This window comes from Arvicanthis niloticus, chromosome 13 (assembly GCF_011762505.2).
Source record: "Arvicanthis niloticus isolate mArvNil1 chromosome 13, mArvNil1.pat.X, whole genome shotgun sequence".
Classification (NCBI taxonomy): Eukaryota; Metazoa; Chordata; class Mammalia; order Rodentia; family Muridae; genus Arvicanthis; species Arvicanthis niloticus.
This window is the reverse complement of record NC_047670.1, coordinates 65,939,988-65,959,234: the sequence shown is the minus strand read 5'-3', so window position 1 is coordinate 65,959,234 and position 19,247 is coordinate 65,939,988. Positions and strand designations below refer to the sequence as shown.

The following is a 19,247-nucleotide window of genomic DNA, read 5'->3' as shown; positions in this document are numbered from 1 at the left end:
TGTGTTTGTGTGCATAGGGGTGTGTGTGTGTGTGTGTGTGTGTGTGTGTGTGTGTGTGTGTGTGTGTGTTGTGTGTGTGTGTGCACAGGTATGGGTACATGTTTATGGGTACACACATGCTAAATCATGAGGTTGAGGTCAAGAGACAACTTTCAGTAGTGTCAGTCAGTTCTCTGCTTCTACAGTGTGGGTTCCAGGAAATGAACTAGGGTCACTAGGCTCGGTATTTGGCAGGAAGTTCCTTTACTGGATAGGCCTACAGAACAGCGCAACTAAGTTTTGTTAACTTCTTTGACTGATTTCCAGAGTTTTATGAGCTGCCGGCCTTCCCCTTCTTTCTTCCCCTTGCTTTCTTCTTCTTTTCTTTCCTTTCTTCCTTGCCAGAGGTAATAGAAGAGTTGGGGAAAAGACTTGGGGTAGGAAAAGAACTGCTTTTGGATTGGAGGATACATTTATAGTTCCATGTATTTGGTTCATTTTATATCTGTTCCTGAGTATTTTTGGAATAATTAGGATTTTTTCTGAGAACCATGTGGACAGAAAACAACATTCTTTAAGGTGTTATACTTCAAGCTGCTCTATGCTTGTGTCTCATACTTTCATTCAGAATTAAGTGGGACAGTAGCTTTTCTTTATCTTTTCCTTCTTCTTCATTTTAATGTATTCCACCCCACAATGAGATAATAGGACATCTTGTTACTTTTATTCATGGTAACCATCTTATGTAAAGCTCAGTATGCAATAGTCACAGTGATTGCATTTGCAAGATAAAATCCTCAATCGTGTGTGTTAAGTTATTTAATCTTTAAAGAAAGAAAGAAATATTGCTCAGATGTCCAGATCATATTCCAACTGTGAGTGTGGAATTTCTTAAACTGAAACAGTTTTATGTATAGAAATATAGTTTACATACTATTTAGGGAGTAGCTACATGTTATTTAAAGACATCAATGCTATCTGAATTGTATCAATGAATTAGCTAGAACTGATTCTTTATAGAGGCTGGCACAAATCCTATTTATGATATATTTTATATTTTATACTTTCTTAGTATTTTGTTTAGGTGCATTATGTTAAATATAAAATCAATGTTTTTTGTATTTATTTGCTTTTTTAAACAGTTCTTAGAATTGAACCTAGATCGTCAGGCACACTAGACAAGCACTTTACCAATAACCTATATCCCTGACCCTTAATTTTTTAGATTTTTATCTTAAGAGCAGGTCTTACTTCCCATTACCTTATATTCTACTTCTTCTTCATACTCATGAAATTGTTTATTTTTGTGGAACTCTGGAAGTTGAGTTGTTTATTTGCTAACAGGGATGGAGGATATGTAAAATATTTTCATCTTGTTTTATTTTTGACACTGGGTCTTCTCTGTAACCAAGATAATTCTCAAACTCACTGTTATCCTGTTTTAGAGTACTCAATTTTTGGATTATATATGTAGGACATAAACACATACACATGCGCTTGCACATGCATGCACACACACACACACACACACACACACATACACACACTCACCTATCTGTGAAATAGAAGTTATTACCTAGGAGGTACATGAAATTCCACGAAGTGGGCCCATCACATAGATACTGAATGGCTGAGGTTGATTCAATCATTTTTTTCCCTTGATTGGAGAAACTAGCACTATTCAACCCTGCCATGGTTGTATGCTGTTGGCAGATCTAAGTCAAGTATAGTCTTGTCTCTTTACATGTAATGTCATTTTTTAAAAAATAATTGGACAGGTTAAGAAAAACTTTTATTTTATTACTGAGAATGATAGTTTGTAGAAATAGTATCAAAATTCTAGCCTGTTGAAAACATCTGTCTTTCATTTAAAAGTGGTCGTGTCTATCTACTGTTAACATTAAAATTTCTACTCTTTTAAGAAGGTGACTCATTTAAAAAATGGTGTTTCCTTTTCTCAAGAATGGCTTTCTGAAGCGTTTGTTCTCAGTACATCTTTTCCTCAGTAGTGCAACAGGCCCCCATAGCTATTAAAGAAATTCTGAAGTTTTACATGGGAAAATTACTAGGATGGAGAATAAATTTATGGCCATGTCATTTATTTAGGTGCTCCTGACTAAGCAAGTATTTTAAAATTTAGAAAGAATTCTTGGTAGTAATAATGTAAGCTTCCTGGAAAATAGTATTTCAGTAGTAGTAAGCTCTGTCATTATCTGTCCTCACAAATAGCAAAAAGTATTTCATTTAGCATCCTGGAATAATAATGTGTAGACACAGAGGTTTCATTTGGACCCAGATTTATAGTGATTTACTTGCAAGGATGTACTTATAGACAACTGGCCCATTACAGCATCTTGGCAAATTGATTGCTTTGCAGGATTTCAAAATGTATTGGCATAAATGCCAGTCTGTGAAGGAATGGTTGCACCGCATGGGTTGGATTTATCAATAGCAGCAGCGTATTATTCTGAAAAAGAGTGTGTGCCAGGTACCAGCTTGGAATGGCCAACATCAGCTGCTCCTGTTGAGGAGAAGAACAGCACGGGTGCACTCAAGACTTAATGGTGCCTGCAATCCACCACAACACTGTTTAGCAGCTAGGAATGTGCTCAGATCTTGCTATCCACAAGTTCTCAGCAGCACTGTCTGCCTGGAGGTTTTTGTGTTGTGTGCGCGCGTGCGTGCGTGCGTGCGTGCGTGCGTGCGTGCGTGCGTGCGTGCGTGTGTGTGTGTTTTCCTCTCCCTTTCTTTCTTCTTCATATTCACTAAGCAAATTGTTACTTACTGTTGTCCATATGCCTGATCCTGGACTAAGTTCAGGAATAAGTTAAATGACAAAAAGCAAGGGCAAAATCTGAATGAAATACCCAGGAAATTCAATATGGATGAGAAATTATCAACAATTACAAAAGAAATTATCAAGGATCAAAACATAGAAATGCTATCAGAGCATAGAAATGGCCGGCCATCTGAAATCAGAATAGTCCCAAACAGAATAAAACATTTTAAGTGCAGTTGTGGAGACATATGGCTTATTTTGGTAGCACAGGTTCTCCAACAGTTGGTAGACCATTGGGTGATAGAAGGCAGGTCTGTACAATAGATTTAAAAGGTGGGCTGCCCCTCATGAAACACTCTAGTGGATCTGTTTATCCAGGGACTTCAGCAAGTTTGAGAGTTCATCAGCCTCATCAGCAGGCTCTGGGGCAACAGTGTGGAGGTGCTGGCTGCACCTGAAGAACATTACAGACAGAGGAACCGTGTGTGAAGCTTGTGAGTGATATACAGCGTGGCCCAGAAACATTATTGGTTCTAATGCTCACCATAGGGATCTTTCACTGCGGTAGAGATAGGGGCTCATGGTGTGGCTGTTCTTTGAGCACTGCACTACATGGACATGTTAGACTGTGCATACTGTCAGTTGGTGGAGATAGACTAACAAACGCTTGGCCCAGCAAGAGAGAAGAGGACATAGAAGGCACAAGTGCAGAACAAGAGCAACCCTGGTATTTTATGGAGGATTAGACATTAAATGTAGTTAGTACTTGACTTTTAGATCTGGGAAGTAGAAATAGAGAGTGAATGGGTAAAACCTACAGCCCGTGGATTATTGATACTTAGGTAATGCAGGGAGAGAACAAGGTTAAGGAAGAAATGATGACTTTTGTGTGTGGTTGACATGTTTGTGTGTGTACATGTATGTACGTGTGTGAGTGTGTGCACGTGTGTGTTTATGTGTGTATACATGAGTGTCTGTGTATGTGTATTTGTTTATATGTGTTCATGTGTGTATGTGTGTATATACGATTATGGGTGTATATGCATATACTGTGTTTCTATATGTGCCTTGATCTCAGTATACTATCTATAAAACCCTTAGGGCTTCATAGTATACTGAGGGCTTACTATGGCCATTGTGGTAGAGCTTGTTTGATTTCTATGTAGGGTTCCTTCCCTATTACCACGATCACAAGCTCCTTCATGATGGGCCGTCTGGTGCTTCTGAGCCTCATACAGAGTAGATTCCAGGTAGGTTCTCCACATGTGGCAAACACACAAGGAAAAGCTGAAGGGAACAATAGGGTGCCCATGGTGGTATCTTAATTAGATGTTGTGAGTATACCATGTGACCTCCCATTAGAAGAACAAGAATCCTTCTGGTAGCACAGAGGGCCTGCTCAGAAATGTAGGAATTCATCGTAAAGTCATGGTGGCTCATTTTCCTAACTTTTCTTGAGACATTCTCTGCTCTCTCTGGATGCAGGAATGAAATAATGAAGGCTGACTCCCAGAGTAGAGGGGGCCAACCGGATGGGGTATACAGCCTTACACGTTGACATGACACGTTGACATGACACATTGATGTTACACGGAATGGGAGTCATCCTGTAGCTTGGAAGTGCTCTGACCTAGTTCTTATTCTGGATGTTTATAACTTGTTCATTTATTTTTATGCCTAGAAAATGAGCTGATCCAAGTATGTCTTTTAAAATGTCTTGTACCAATGGCATGGGCAGTTCATGCACATTCTACATTGAATTCTGTCCGTTGTCATCCTGGGAGAGCTACCACTAAAGTCCATGCAAGAAAGTTAAAGACAGCCATGTTCATGAGGCCAAATTAAAGTCCTTTCTTAGCCAGCAACTGAGATCAGGCTCTCTCCCAAGAGAACTGTTGCCACTGCAGCTCCAAAAACAAAGACCCAAATACCAACACAACATCAGATGTTGTCAGATGCAGGCTTGGGGAGCCTGATAACATTTGTTTTGGCAGAATGCAGTTCTTTTGGTTTTGTTTCTGGGTCATGGTCTGGGTCAGGTAATGTCTTGAATGTGTTGCTGAGGTGGACTGTTCAGGAGCTTTCAAAACCCAATCATGTGAGCAGACAAACAATAGATTCAGGGTAAGATCAGGACAGGGATGCCTTACCCTGCTTACTTCTTGGCTTGCCCTCATTGTGCTTAGATTTCCTCGTTACTGTTGCAATACTGTGTGTCCTCTCTGTGTGAGATGCTTATGATGACAAAACGGCTGTGACGTCATGAAGAGATGTTAAAATGTGATGTCACTGGAAAGTGTCAGTGCGTAATATCCCTGGTGATTAATAGCCATAAGCAAGTGCACTTTCCTCTGAAGTGTGGTGACGATTGGCAGCTACATGTCAAGATACCAAGCTTTCTTGACTACCAAGGGGAACACAGACAAGACTTTGAAATTCTCAGGAGTGTTTTGGTGCCTTTGTGGGGCCTGATCATCCTCTCTGGATAACACCTGTAATGAAATTGAGAATAACCTGGCCAACTGCTATTCTGTGCTGAGGGTGGTGTTGAGGGAACTTGCGTGTTTGATTGAAGGCAAATCACAGGCCCCTAAATTGAGGAGAGAGGAGATTAGAGTGAATGATGTGTTTGAAGTGAACGATGACTACCTTGTTCTCCTCACAACTCTGCTCTAACAAAGAGTTTAGTCTGTGAAAAGGGGTCTCTAGTGGGGAACCTTTACCTCACATCTTGTAATTTGTTCATCATAAAATGCTCACTTATTCTTTTCTTTAGTATGTGATAAAGTCTGTAAGTACATGAACCAAAGAGGGAGGCATATGCTGAGGAGAATGTTACATCCCCTGCAGTGCTTCCTCTGTATTCCTGAACTGGCTGGGTCAGCACTGCCCAGGCAATAAATACCATGGTTACAAATTAACAGAGGCTTGTGCCTCTTGTAAGCAGAGGAACCGTGGCCTTGGGTTATCATTATCCATTTCATTATGTTGGTCTTTCTGATACCTAAAATCTGTTCTGTTGGTGAAGTTCTCATTATTTTTAAAGAGTTCACTGACATATAATTTATATGAAACAAGTAGGACATGTTTAAAGCAAGTAATTTGACAAGTTATAGCATATGTGAAATATCATCTAACCATCCAAACAACCAAGAGATTGAAACTCCTCTGACTTACAAACCCTTTCTGTGGTGCCCTTGACAGCTTCTCCCCCAAGTGACATAAGTCAGCTTGGACTAAGTGGTCAAGCTGTGTGTGTGTGTGTGTGTGTGTGTGTGTGTGTGTGTGTGTGTATGTGTATGCGTATGCATGTGTGTATGTGTCTATGTTCACATGTGTTTATGTTTGTATGTGTTTATGTGTGTATGTGTGTATATAATTATGTGTGTGTTTATAGATAGGTAGGTAGATGATAGATAGATAGATAGATAGATAGATAGATAGATAGATAGATATTTGTGTGTGTGTGTCTATATGTGTCTGTGTTAGTGTGTGTCTCTGTGTCTGTGTGAGTGTATGACACATATGTGACTACCCATAGAGACCAGAGGAGGACGTCTGATTCCCTGGAGCTACTTGATGTGGGTGATGGGAAATGGACCCAGGTTCTGTGGAAGAGTAGCAACTGTTCTTAACCACTATGCTACCTTCCCACCTCCAAAATATTTAATAAATAGTTCTTTTTTATATAACTTGTAGTTCTGACTACTCAGGCCCTCTCTGAACCATGAAGGTTTTATATTTCGGAGAATCTGTTGTCTTAAGATGACCAATTTGACGGCATCAAATTATTTCTGATACTGTCTTAATTTCTTATCATTTCAAGTTCAATTCTTTTATTCCTGATACTGATAATTTATGTCTTCTGTCAGGTTTTTCTGTATATTAGTGTGCAGCGGTCGCTGTAACAAATTCCCCAAAAGTTGGAGGTTTTGAAAGTATATCTCAACCTGTCAGTGACCAGTATTAAAGTCAAATTAGAGATTCAGGACCAGGGCTCTCTGGGCAGTGGTAAGGTTGCTTCACTGACATTCTGTGCGGCAATTATTCCTAGATAGCTCAGGGTTCAAAGCAAGGACAGAGAAAAATAAAAAACAGATCATTTATCATGATCACTGGGCATGCTCGGGTTACAGACGATCTCAAGGCCAAATGGGCAATGATTGCATAACACCCTTCAGCTCACTAAAGTTCATTGCTCAGGAGAAGCTAGGAATCATTTTGCCTATGTCATTGCTTGTGTGGGTAGAGACATTTCTCTCAAGAGAGTAAATTCTAAGGGAATATGGTTCACCCTGCAGGATACTGTAAGAAAATCTGTTATATGCCAACTATAAAAATTGAAATTTTGAGCTGGCAGGACAACTCATTGGGTAAAGGCCTGTCACCAAGCCTGAGTCTAACAACTTGAGACTTTTACTCTCCAGCACCCACATGGTAGAGGTAAAGAACTAACTACTGCCAATAGTTCTCTGACCTTCACATGCATGTCATGGCATAAAGGTCCACATGTATGTACCCATATACATACATACATGCATGCATACATGCATGCATACATATATACAATTCAAAATTTATTTTCAGTAGAAATTTGTCTCACAATCCTGGTGAATACAATTAGCAAATTACTTTTGTCGGGCTGAAGCAAAGGTATTTGTGTGTGTGTGTGTGTGTGTGTGTGTGTGTGTGTGTGTGTACATGTGCTTAAGTGGGTATACATGTGTGTCTGTGTGTGCATATATATGTTTACATGTGTCCATATGTGCATGTGTGTATATGGTTATTTGTGTGTATACATGTATTGTGAGTCTATATGTCAATGTGTCAGTGTGTGTGCTTTATAACCTATTTCTAGATCAGGCTAGCCCCTGTCATTTCCCCTGCATTGGACATCACACTTTCTCATTGTGCTTCACTGCAGACCTGCCATGTAATCTAGTGTAAACTCATCTTGAACCCATATTCATATAGTCTTTAGCCATTTTAGGGCAAAGCTCAGGACCAGGATAGTTTCACAAGGATCCTCACTTGGCTTCCACAGTCTAGCTTGAAACTCACAGGTTTGTTCATCTTTTCTAGGAACCAGCTTCTGACTTCATTGGTTCATGTAAACTGTTCTTTTTGCTATTTTGTGGATTTTGCTATTATTTTTAGCCTGTGCTTCCTGTGGGCTTCCTTGGTCTTTTTCAATTTCTTAAGATTGACACTAAGGTTTTAGCTCCATTTCACATATTTTAGCTGGTGAATTTTCGTAGACCTTGACATATTCCACACCCATCACTTGGTTCTTAGAATTATCCTATAGCATTAGAAGTTGCTTTCTGGGTACCTTTCCGCTGGTTTCTAAACAACATTATCATCAAAGAACATTTTCAGTGTACCAGCTTGAACTCTTTTCAAGAAATAACCTCTAGAGATCTGTTTTAAGACGTTATAGCTGGTTTGTTGTCTGCCCTCCTGAGCCCCTTTTGGTTTTTCTTTTTTTTTTTTTTTGTTTGTTTGTTCTAAAGAATGTGTATGGCTCCTTTCTGGTTCACATGTCGGGGTTTGCATAGCTGCACCTGTACACAAGGGAACCTAGTGTAGAAATTGCTGAAATGCCTGCTCCATTAGAAAGAAGGTTTTTATTGTGAATAAAAAAGTATGAAAATACCCAGAGGCGTCTGGGAGAGTCCAAAGCAGAGAAAATCAGCAAATGAAATCAGTCAAACAAACAATGCATACTGGACATGACCAGTGATAACTGAGAGTGGTGAGAGAGGCTGAGGCAGGTAGAGGGGTGTTGGGGATGGAGGTATAGCGATAGCAAGAAATGGAGAATAGTGAGGGGAGGTGGGACAGGGGGCAGCAGGTATACAAAGTGGAGATCTGAGGTGAAAAGGGCTAGGGTCCTATTATAGATGCTTAGGGCTCTAATAGGCTGATAGGTACCACATGTAAACATCAGTGGAGAGCCAAAAGTCCCTTTGCCAGAGGCAAGGGAAATGACTGCTTTGGGTGGGACAGAAAACCTGTTTCACAAGTTTCTGAAGAATGCTGGGTTTTTATCTAACTACCAAAACCCTGCTGTAAGTTCAGTTTGAGCTCTGGATACATGGACTTGCTGAGACCAAACCACACCCAAGTTGGACAGCCATAGGGACCTGCAATTCAGGATCTTGGGGCTGTGACCTTCTTCTCACTGCCACAGCATTCACACACATGGTATATACCCACAGGGGTAAACACATACATATAAATAAAAATTAAAACAAACCTTTAAAAAAAAAGCCCCTTTCCCAAAATTATCCCCCAGAGCAAACAGTTTATTGATAGAATCATTGGTATCTTTTGCTTCCCACTGACTTCTTATCTGTTTTGACACTGGAGAGAAACTGAGTCACTCTGTTTCTCACAAAAGTTTTGACAGACACTGATGCAGACATTTTGATGATGTCAGTACATCTATGAACCTCAGGCTTGGAGTGTTCTCCCGACAAACTAGATGTCATCACACATAATTACCTGTCTTTTGAAAGCTATGATTTTAATTTTTGTCGATACTACACATTTCCTCTTGCTGTTTGATCTATGCTATGGGATGCTTTTTAGTTGATTGAAAACAACAATCTTGTTTTCAAGTTGTTTTAGGTGCTGAGTATATACACTAGAGGCTGGCCTAGTATGCTAAAGGCCCAGAGTTGGGTTCCCCAATGTCTCCTAGACTAGAAGTAGTTCACACAAGCCTGTAAGTCCAGCCACTTGAGAGGCTGGAACAAGAGGACCATGAGTTCAAGATTGTCTCTAGTCTTAGCTGGTTCTTGACCATTTCTGGCTCCAGGAAACTTAATGGTCACACCACCATTACAACAGACAAGATAGAAGTTTTTCTTAAGCCTTTTTAAAAATGATACCCAGGTCTGTATGGAGCTGAATTTGACCTATTGTTAGGGAAAGGCTCTCTGAGGGCTTTTGTTTGGGGTTTTGGGGTTGGGGTTTTGGGGGTAGTCAGGGGCAGTTCTGTTTCAAACTTTGTAAAAGCTTAATGCAAGAACATGCCTGTCTTTCACTCTGGTTGGTAGGGGCAGCTGCTCTCACCAGCCCTAGATAAGTCCTGGAACGATTTCTTTTAGTCTCTTCTGTGATTCCTTCCTCGCTACTGGAGTCTCTTTTCACATATCCCCTGATTAGTACTCCAAGTTCTCCAGCCTTCCCTAAATCTCCCTCATCCATAGTGCTATGCTCGCTCCAGCCTGCATGGCATCTACTTCTGTATCCGGAGGTTACCTTTCCGCCTCACCACAGCCAGTCTGCCTGCTTTCCATCCCTGTGCTTAGCTTGGATTTTATTTTCTGAGATACAACCCCAAGACTCAGGGATTGCTTCCTATCCTGACTATTGCCCTGTAGCATAGAAGCCGCTTGCCTGTGCACTTTTTGCCTGGCTTTTAGCCATTGCATTTGAAGAAGTGAAGCTGATAAGCCCTTATTCCATCTCAGCTGCAAATATAAGTCAAAAGCTGAGGTTTTGTGCAGTACAAACAGGGTCCTAGTATGTTTTCCAGCCCTCAGATAAGCAATCAGCAGGCTAAGATCACACCAGCTCCTGCATCCACAGGAAGGGCTGCTGATAGGAGCTGCAGAGCCCATGTCAAACCTGGGCATCAGACAAGAGTTATGCAGCAATGTGGTCTGAGATGTTTAAAATGAAGGAACAGAGCAAAGCATGCTGACCCCTCAGCTTCTTCGTTACTGCAGAGTATATCTGAGGGGCTTCCATGACCTTTGTTAGCTGGTCATAAGCTTTAATGTTCGCACAGAAACTTCTGTATTTCCGGACACAAATGTCCGAAACAATTAAGCATAAACTTCTTGAATATACAAATTGTCTTTAATTACAAAAACTAAATATATTCCTGTGCTAGAGAAGCTGCTTCTGTGATGTGAAGATTAATGATAATTGATTCATGCATCAAGCCAGTCCTGATGTTGTGGGAAACTAGGTCTATGACCTTAACAAAAGGAAATTCTTGATTTTGTTTATGCATAATCATATGTGCAGCTGGCATATCAATTTTTTTGATGAAAAGCATCTAGTAGAATAAGGTAACTAGCATTACTTATTGTTCAGAAAGTTCAAACCAAAAAAAAAATAGAAAATCCAGATTTTATACAGAGCTACAAAAGAAATTTGAACTAGTCAGCCTCTTCATATTAAGTTGAGGCAAACCTTGATCCTAACTTATTATAATTTTTCCCTATGACCTTACCTGTCTATCAGCAATAGTGGAAGCAGTCACAACACTTTGAATATTGTTATAGATGTCATGAACAAAGAGAAGGTAGTCTTTGACCCGTGAAAGGCCAAGATAAGGTTTGTATAGTTGGATTTAGTTGTCATTTAAAATGTAGTCCTAATAATCAGAGTAAGTGATACTCCATGCAGATGTTTTGACTCTAGGGAAAAAGTAGGTGTTTGTATAGAGCTGTGCACATCCCTTAATTTACAGTTCACTTAGAGAACTGTATGTTTGCACAGAAGCCCAGCATCCTTCAGACAGTTGATCCATATATATTTCATCATGGTCACAATAAGATAACTGACCTTTGCTTGCCTCACACAGCCTCTCTCTGATAGAACGAATTGTTCTATATCAATTTTATAGACGGCATTTGCTCAGCCTACTTTTTAAATGAGTTGTCATTTTATTGAGCTTTGAGTAACCAACAGTGCTTCTCAAGGCTGCGTTTGATGTCTTAACATTGAGGGTCAGAAATATTTTCAGTCTGCCAAGTTTTGTGAATTTCATCATATGTTTGTGGCGTCAGAATAGGCTCAGCACTGTAGCATTCAGTTCCAATGAATACTCTGGCTCAGCGTCCCATGTTAACATTTATTATCGAGACAACACACATTCTTTACCATTTCTGCAAACTAAATATGTGACTCTCAGAATATTCTTGAAATAGTGAGATTTATGTGAATTTTAATTCCCTTTGCTTAGTTTAGGGTTTGGTGATAAAGCATGACCTTCACGGAAAGTGCTTTAATTAAGTAGTTGGCATCCTGGGAATCACAGGCCATCTCTCCTAACAGCAGGGATGTTCTGGATCCTGTGTGAGGCATCTCTATCCCAGCAAGGTGCCATTATACAGCATGTGTTAGTGTTTAACTGGCATTCTGAAGCAATCCCTTCTAACATTAGGGATGACACAGGCCAGTTACCTTGTGAGAGGCCTCAGTGATTTGGATGTCACAGCTATCCAAATCTGATCTAGGCCGTGTAAATTCCCATTTGTGCTTTATCACATTTACTTATTTGGAAATGTGTGTGGGTGTGTCTGTGTGTGTGTGCGCGCACACATGTGCGTGCATGTGTACATACATGTATACTTATGTGTAGAGTAGTGTTTATGTGGAGGTCAGAGGGCAACTTGCAGGCACTCTCTCTTTCCTCAAGAAAGTCAAGGGGGTCCTCAGGATGGACTTTCGGTCATCAGAGTTGTCACCAAGTGCCTTTACCAGTTAAGGCATCTTACTAACCTTTGCTTTAATATTTGAAAATGATCATTGAATGCGTCTTCAGAACCAACTCAGTTTTAAACAATTCCATACATGTGTGTATATGCACAATAAGCATTATTTTTATTACATTTTGATAATACTCAGTGTATCCATCATCAGAATTGATAACAAGCCTAAATTCCTTGATGTCAGAATAGAGTGGGATTGTTTCCTTTTCTCTCTTTCTTCCTTCCTTTTTTCCTTCCTTCCTTCCTTCCTTCCTTCCTTCCTTCCTTCCTTCCTTCCTTTTTTCCTTTCATAATAAATGCTATTTCATGTGGTTGGTTTTTTGCCGGTTACTTTGTAAAGGGTCCCACATGAATCCATTTTAAGTCATATTTAATTGTGGAGAAAGTAGAAAAGCAAAAGGCATAATTAATAATTGTAACTGGAAAGGATTCAAGGGAGAATAATTCTATGACAGATTCAGTTATGTATGTTTAAATAGTACCCATGGGTTGCTATCAAAATTCTCTGGTCTTACTTTTAAAATTACAACTAAAATCTGTTGGTTTTTGAAGGAATACATTGTTCCCATTTTTCTATAAAAGACATATTTCAAAATGTCCAGTGGTATTAATTTCACAGGGATTTTATATAAGAGCTAAAAGTAATGGCTGTGTCTTTCTCTCTTTCTTTTGTAAAAAATAGCTGGACCTATAATCTGCAGAATGCTGAGTTATCCCCCAACTCGCCGAGCGTTAATTGTGGGATGTGGTTTACAGATGTTCCAGCAGCTCTCGGGCATCAACACCATCATGTAAGTATTCCTGTTGGCTTTCTCTTGAAAAGGCTGTGAAGAAAATATTTCCAAGGGAAGGCAAAAGAGGTCTCTCTCGATGCTTTGTCACTATTAGATGCAAAGATTTCTTCTTTGAGTATGATTTACAATTGTTAAAAACCCAGTACTTGGAATCCAGAAGTAGTTTTATGTTTGGTATTTTGTTACTATATGTTTCATTTAATTTGTAACTATTCAACCTGGTACATTTTAAAGAGTCCAGGCTAATATTTGAAACTTTGTTTATTGTGCAGAGTCAACAGCCCATTTTTATGCAACTGTGCAATGATTTTGGAGCATATTTTTTCCTCAGATCCACTAAATTCCTTTCTTGACCATATTCCCTTGTTTTCCAGACAGTTTTGTGTCTACTTTCATTTCATCTGTATATATTTGATTTTAATGTACCTATATAAAATTTAGGACTCACAAATGGGGAAGTAATGTGATATCTGTCTTTATGAGACTCAGTTAATTCATTTAATGTGATAACCTCTGGTTGTATCCATTTTTGCAAACAATATAATTTCATTATTCTTATGGCTGAACAAATTCCATTGTGTATATAAATGATATCTTTTTTATCCATTCCTCTGTTGATAAACATTTGGGATGGTTCCATAGCTTGGCCGTTGTACACAGTGCAATCCAGTAAACATTGTTATAAGGTATCTGTGAGATGTACTGACTTATAGTTCTGGGGGAGTGCTGTAGTTCGGTCCTATTATAGCCTTCCACAAAACTTCAATGCTGCCTTTTATCATGGTGGCTGGAGTAGCTCATATTTCTCCCATCTGTATGCAAGGGAAGGGTTTCCTCATTATTTTTGTTTTCCTTATGATTACAGTTCCAATTGTGATGTCAAGAAATGCATTCCTCTAGCTAAGAAACTCTAGACTCTCTTCTTATGTGTTGGCCATTTGTATTTCACTTTTTGAAATTTTCTGTTCATTATTCCATTTGTGATTTGCCTGTTGTTGTTGTTGTTGTTGTTGTTGTTGTTGTTCTTCTTCTTCTTCTTCTTCTTCTTCTTCTTCTTCTTCTTCTTCTTCTTCTTCTTCTCCTCCTCCTCCTCCTCCTCCTCCTCCTCCTCCTCCTCCTCCTCCTCCTCCTCCTCCTTCTCCTTCTCCTCCTTCCTCTTCTGCTTCCTCTTCCTCTTCTTTTTCTTCTTCCTCTTCCTCTTCCTCTTCCATTACCCCTTTCCCTCCCCTTCCCATTCTTCTTCCTCCTCCTCTTCCTCCTATTGGTCTGATGTTGTTGTCGTTGTTGTTCCTTCTCCTTCTCCTTCTCCTCCTCTTCCTCCTCCTCTTTTTCTTTCTCCTTCTCCTTCTCTCTCCTTCTCCTTCTCCTTCTCCTTCTCCTTCTCCTTCTCCTTCTCCTTCTCCTTCTCCTTCTCCTTCTCCTTCTCCTTCTCCTTCTCCTTCTCCTTCTCCTTCTTCTCCTTCTTCTGTTTTCTTAGTTTGTTGTATATACTAGATGCCAGTCCTTTGTCAGAAATACAACTAATAAAGTTCCTTTCCAATTCTGTATGGTCTCTGCAAACTGTTTCCTTTCTTGTGTGGAAGCTTTTTAACATCATCAGGTCTCATTTGTCTACCATACGTCTTTCATTTTGAGCAACTGGTCCCCACAAAGTGCTTGCCTGTGCAGATACTGTCAAGTATTTCCCATACTTTTCCCTCTAGCAGTTTACAGAGAAATGATCATGTGATTTCTGTCCTTGAGTCCATTTGTGTGATTCATCATTTATTTACTTAAATGTATTGAACCATCCATGTATCTCTGGGATGAAACTGACCTGATTATAGTGAAAATCTTTATGTGTACTTGAATGCTTTTTGTAAGTATTGTATTGGTTACTTTTGATTCTGTATAAATCAGGACAATTGTTCTGTAATTTTTTTCTGCCGTGTCAAATTCTGGATTTAGTACTTGGCTAATATTGGCTTTGCAGAAGTGGTTTGGCTTTTTTATTTCATTTCTGTTTCAGAGAATAAATAGCTTTTGAAGCATCATTGTCAATTATCCTATAAAGATCTGGTTGAATTTATCAGTAGACATTTTTAGTTGAGAGACTTTTTTTATTCTTCAGTCTTGTTACTTTTAAACCTGTTTAAATTATTTATTTTGTGATTATTTAATCTTGGTACATCTAGAAACAAATCCATTTCCATTTTCCAATTTAATAAAATATAAGCTTTTGAAATATATACTAATGGCTTTCTGAATTTTACTGGATCTTTTTCTATGTCTCTCTTTACAGGCCTTACTTTGTGAATGTAAATTTTCCAATTCTTTGTTCATTTGACTAAGTATTGTTGACCTTATTTATTTTATCAAAGAACCAACTCTTTTTCTCACTGATTCATGTATTGTGTTTGGTTCCGGTGAATTTGTTTCTGCCCTGATGTTTATTTCTTTCCATTTTCTAATTTGGGTTTTGGTTTGCTCTTGTTTTTTTTGTTTGTTTGTTTGTTTGTTTTAAGTTCCAAGAATATGCTGTTAAGCCATTTATTTAAGCTCTCTGGCTTTTTTCCCACACAGGCTCCCATAGCTATGAACTTATTATTATCTTATTATTGTTCTTACTTTATCCCATTAGGTTTGAAATGTTGTGCTTTCATTTTCACTCAATTCCAGAGATATTCTTGTATCTATTTTCTCTGATCATTGATTCACTAGTATCTTTCATTCTTCAAGTTTGTACATATTCTGCTGTTTCTCTACTTTATTTCCAGCTTTATTCCATTTTAATATCAGGTACAAAGTGAGAAATTGTTTCAGCTATCTTGTGTATCTTAAGACTTCCTATGGAACCTATGATTTGCTCGTTTTTCCATTAATTTATTTATTTATTCACTTTATCTCCTGATCGGTGCCCCCACTCCCAATCTCCCCCTCTCACACAGTCCTTCTTCCACATACCTCCCCTTCTCCTTTGAGAGGGTGGAGGCCTTCTTTGGATATCCCCCACCCTGGCAATGATGTGTTCATTTTTAAATTTTTATTTACTTTTTGTTATTTTATGTGTGTAGGTATTTTGCCTACATGTATGTCTATGCACTACTTATGTGCATGGTGCCCTCAGAGACCATATGAGTGTGTTAAATCCCCTGCAACTGCTGCTACAGATTGTATGAGACACCACATGGGTGCTGGGATTCAAACTTGAATCACCAGACAGCCATCCAGTGTTCTTAACTGCTGAGCCATTTCTGAAACTATTGGCTAGGCCCTTTATGCAAATAGTACACTATCCAGTTTAAAAGCAGCAGCCCCTTTAACCCTAGTAGCTCTTGCAAGATATAAAAAAAAAAAAAAAAAAAAAAAAAAAAAAAAAGGATAATATGGTGTACACTAGAATATTAGTCCAAGAGTGAAAGGGAAGTAGATGGGTATTAGATCAGCTGAGAACAAAACAGGGTGGAGAAGACGTGTGAAAGGAGAAGGCTGGGATACTGTCTGTGCCTGCAAACTTTAGAGAGTATGAAGTAAAGCAAAAGGTAGAGAAAAGAGAAAAGAAAAATAAATTAGGAACCAAAGGGAGAATCTGTGAATTGTGCGTAGTAATAACAGAGAGGACACAACAGTAGGAGAAGCCTCAGAACTGTGCAAGGAAGCCAGGCAAGGCTGTGTAACAGTGCCAGGGATTATGGGAAAGTTTGCACTGCAAGGGATTATGGGAATGCGTTTGCTCCTGTCTATTCAGGACTGTGCATTATCATGCAATATAAGGTCACCAATAAAGTACAATATAACAGCCATGCATACAGGCCAGGATAGAAAGGAGAACAGATCATCTGGAGATGCAGGAAAGACAAGAAAGTCCCTGTTTACCACTTTTGACTGTATGTGTTGAGGGATAAGTGGACTGAACTTACAAACCATTTGCTGTGCTTCATTCATTGTTAAGAACCATTTTAAAGCTGGGCATCCTGTCCCAGTCTCTGAGTTCATATGTCCATCAGTTCTGCTGTGTCTGAAAGACGCAGTTTCTCCAGTGTCATCTATCATCTGGGCTCTAACAGTCTTCCTGCCTCCTCTAACACACAGATCCCTGAGTGTTGAGAGACTCCATAGGGCTGTTGTTGTTGTTGTTGTTGTTGTTGTTGTTGTTGTTGTTGTGTTTGTTATTTTGGTTTGGTTTGGTTTTTTTTTTTTTATTTTGGTTTTCAATTTATTTTATTTGGCTGGGATGGATGGAGATAGAGCTCATGAGGTTTGGTTGGGAGAGGGTGAGAAGGACCTGGGAGGAATTGCAAAATATATTGTATAATAAAAAATTTAAGTAGGAAAAAGAACTGTTTTGACACTAAGGTCTATAAAGGCCAATGTAAATTCACATTAAATAGACTCATAATTAAATACAAAAGCCTTCACCACATCATCATAGAGTAATCTCATAGACAAAGAATACAGTTGTGTTTTCTAGGGTACAGATCTTGAAAAGTCATGTACTAGAAGTTTTTCTCCAGCTACTTAAAGTTAATCACTGGAAAAAATAGGTATTCTATACAGTAAAATTCAATCAGAGTATTTCTGGTTGAGACTAATGATATTATTCTTTAAAGTTATTTAACATACTTAAGTATTTAGTATAATTTGAGAAGAGTGTAATGGTTGAAATGGTTTGTAATAATAAAGATTAGCGGGGTTTTGCAGGATGGCTCAATAAGTAGAGGCATTTGCCGAGCAAACCTGGTAGCCTTAGTTTGATATAAGGAACCTGTAGAAAGAAAGGAGAAAATCACCCCCACCGTGTTGTCCAACCACAATATGCATCTCGGCATGTATGTGCCCAACCATTAAAATTACCACACACACATTTTTTAATTAAAAAAAATAAAACAGAGATTAGAACCCAGGATCCTAAGAGACTGCAACCATATTCTTTGTGAATTTGACATTAATTGCCCACACCTGTCTGACTGCAACTTCCTTCCTTTGTTTTTGGCATTTCCTTCTGCCAACATTACTTTCATTTTTTTTCCAGTCTTTTTGATCCCATACACAGCCTCGTATCTGCATTTGTTCTGATTTCACTCCTCCAGCATGCTGTCACCCTCAGACATAGCTTTCTTCCTACCGGGTAGTAACATGGGACTATAACAAAGCAAACCCCAAGCTTCAAATAATGCAGAGGCAGTAACAGCCCTGTATGAATATGAATATACTATGTGATTCTACCACCACACAATTTATTCTCTGTCTATAAGCATACGTTTATTAATCTTGACAACTTCAACAGCACAGAAAGCAGAGAAATGTGTTCTCTCTCTCTCTCTCTCTCTCTCTCTCTGTCTCTCTCTCTCTCTCTCTCTCTCTCTGTGTGTGTGTGTGTGTGTGTGTGTGTGTGTGTGTGTGTGTGTGTGTGTGTGTGTGTTCTTTTAAATAGAAATCACAGAGCCAATTGGAATGGATGGGTTGCGGCTTATGCCTGTGTTACTGACTGTCTTCACCCATTCGAGATATGCAGTGTAAATTGTACTGACTACAGTTTCCAGTCTTTAATTAAACATTCATTTTCCTAAGTCCTTTGTCTTTTCTTAGAGATGAAGGGCTATCGCTGTCCTGGTTCTCCCTGTGATTTATGAGTGCCAGTATTACTCATGCTGCAGTTCGCTCGCTCACCATTAGCTCTACGTGATAAAAGGTAGAAAATGCTACAGAGCGTATGTGATCCTTAATCCTGAAAAATAGCAATGTTTTTCATGATTTTAAACAATGATGGTTGAGCATAGACCATGTCCACTGGCTATGAAGCAGCTACCCAGCTTCTTGAAGATGCTAATAAGATGTCCCTAAGCTAGCAGCTAGAGATTTGAACATGAAAACAGGACAATAGAGCCAATAACTGGTGCTTCTCTGGACACTTCTGACACTCCTATTTGGAGCCCATGCAACTTGTAAATCAGCTCTATGATGACTATTGTGCAGAGTCTTCCATGATTAGTCAGGGACTCTCATGCTGTGTTTTTCTCTATGCTTTCTAACCTCGTGTGTGTGTGTGTGTGTGTGTGTGTGTGTGTGTACCTGTGTGTACCTGTGCGTACCTGTGTGTATGTGTGTATGCTTTCTAACCTCAGTGTTTGTGTCTGTTTATATAGTATGTGTGTGTTTGTGTGTGAGTGTGTGTACCTGTGTGTGTGTGTACCTGTGTAT

At 39.1% G+C, this 19,247-nt stretch overlaps 1 protein-coding gene across 1 annotated transcript in view; it reads left to right on the top strand.

Moving 5' to 3' along the window:
* Slc2a13 (solute carrier family 2 member 13) overlaps positions 1 to 19,247 on the top strand; it is a 299,073-nt gene that overhangs the window by 147,110 nt on the left and 132,716 nt on the right. The window contains exon 4 of the mRNA XM_034516933.2: positions 12,956 to 13,064. Within this exon, the coding sequence (XP_034372824.1) occupies positions 12,956 to 13,064 (109 nt within the window). The remainder of the gene's footprint in view (positions 1 to 12,955; positions 13,065 to 19,247) is intronic.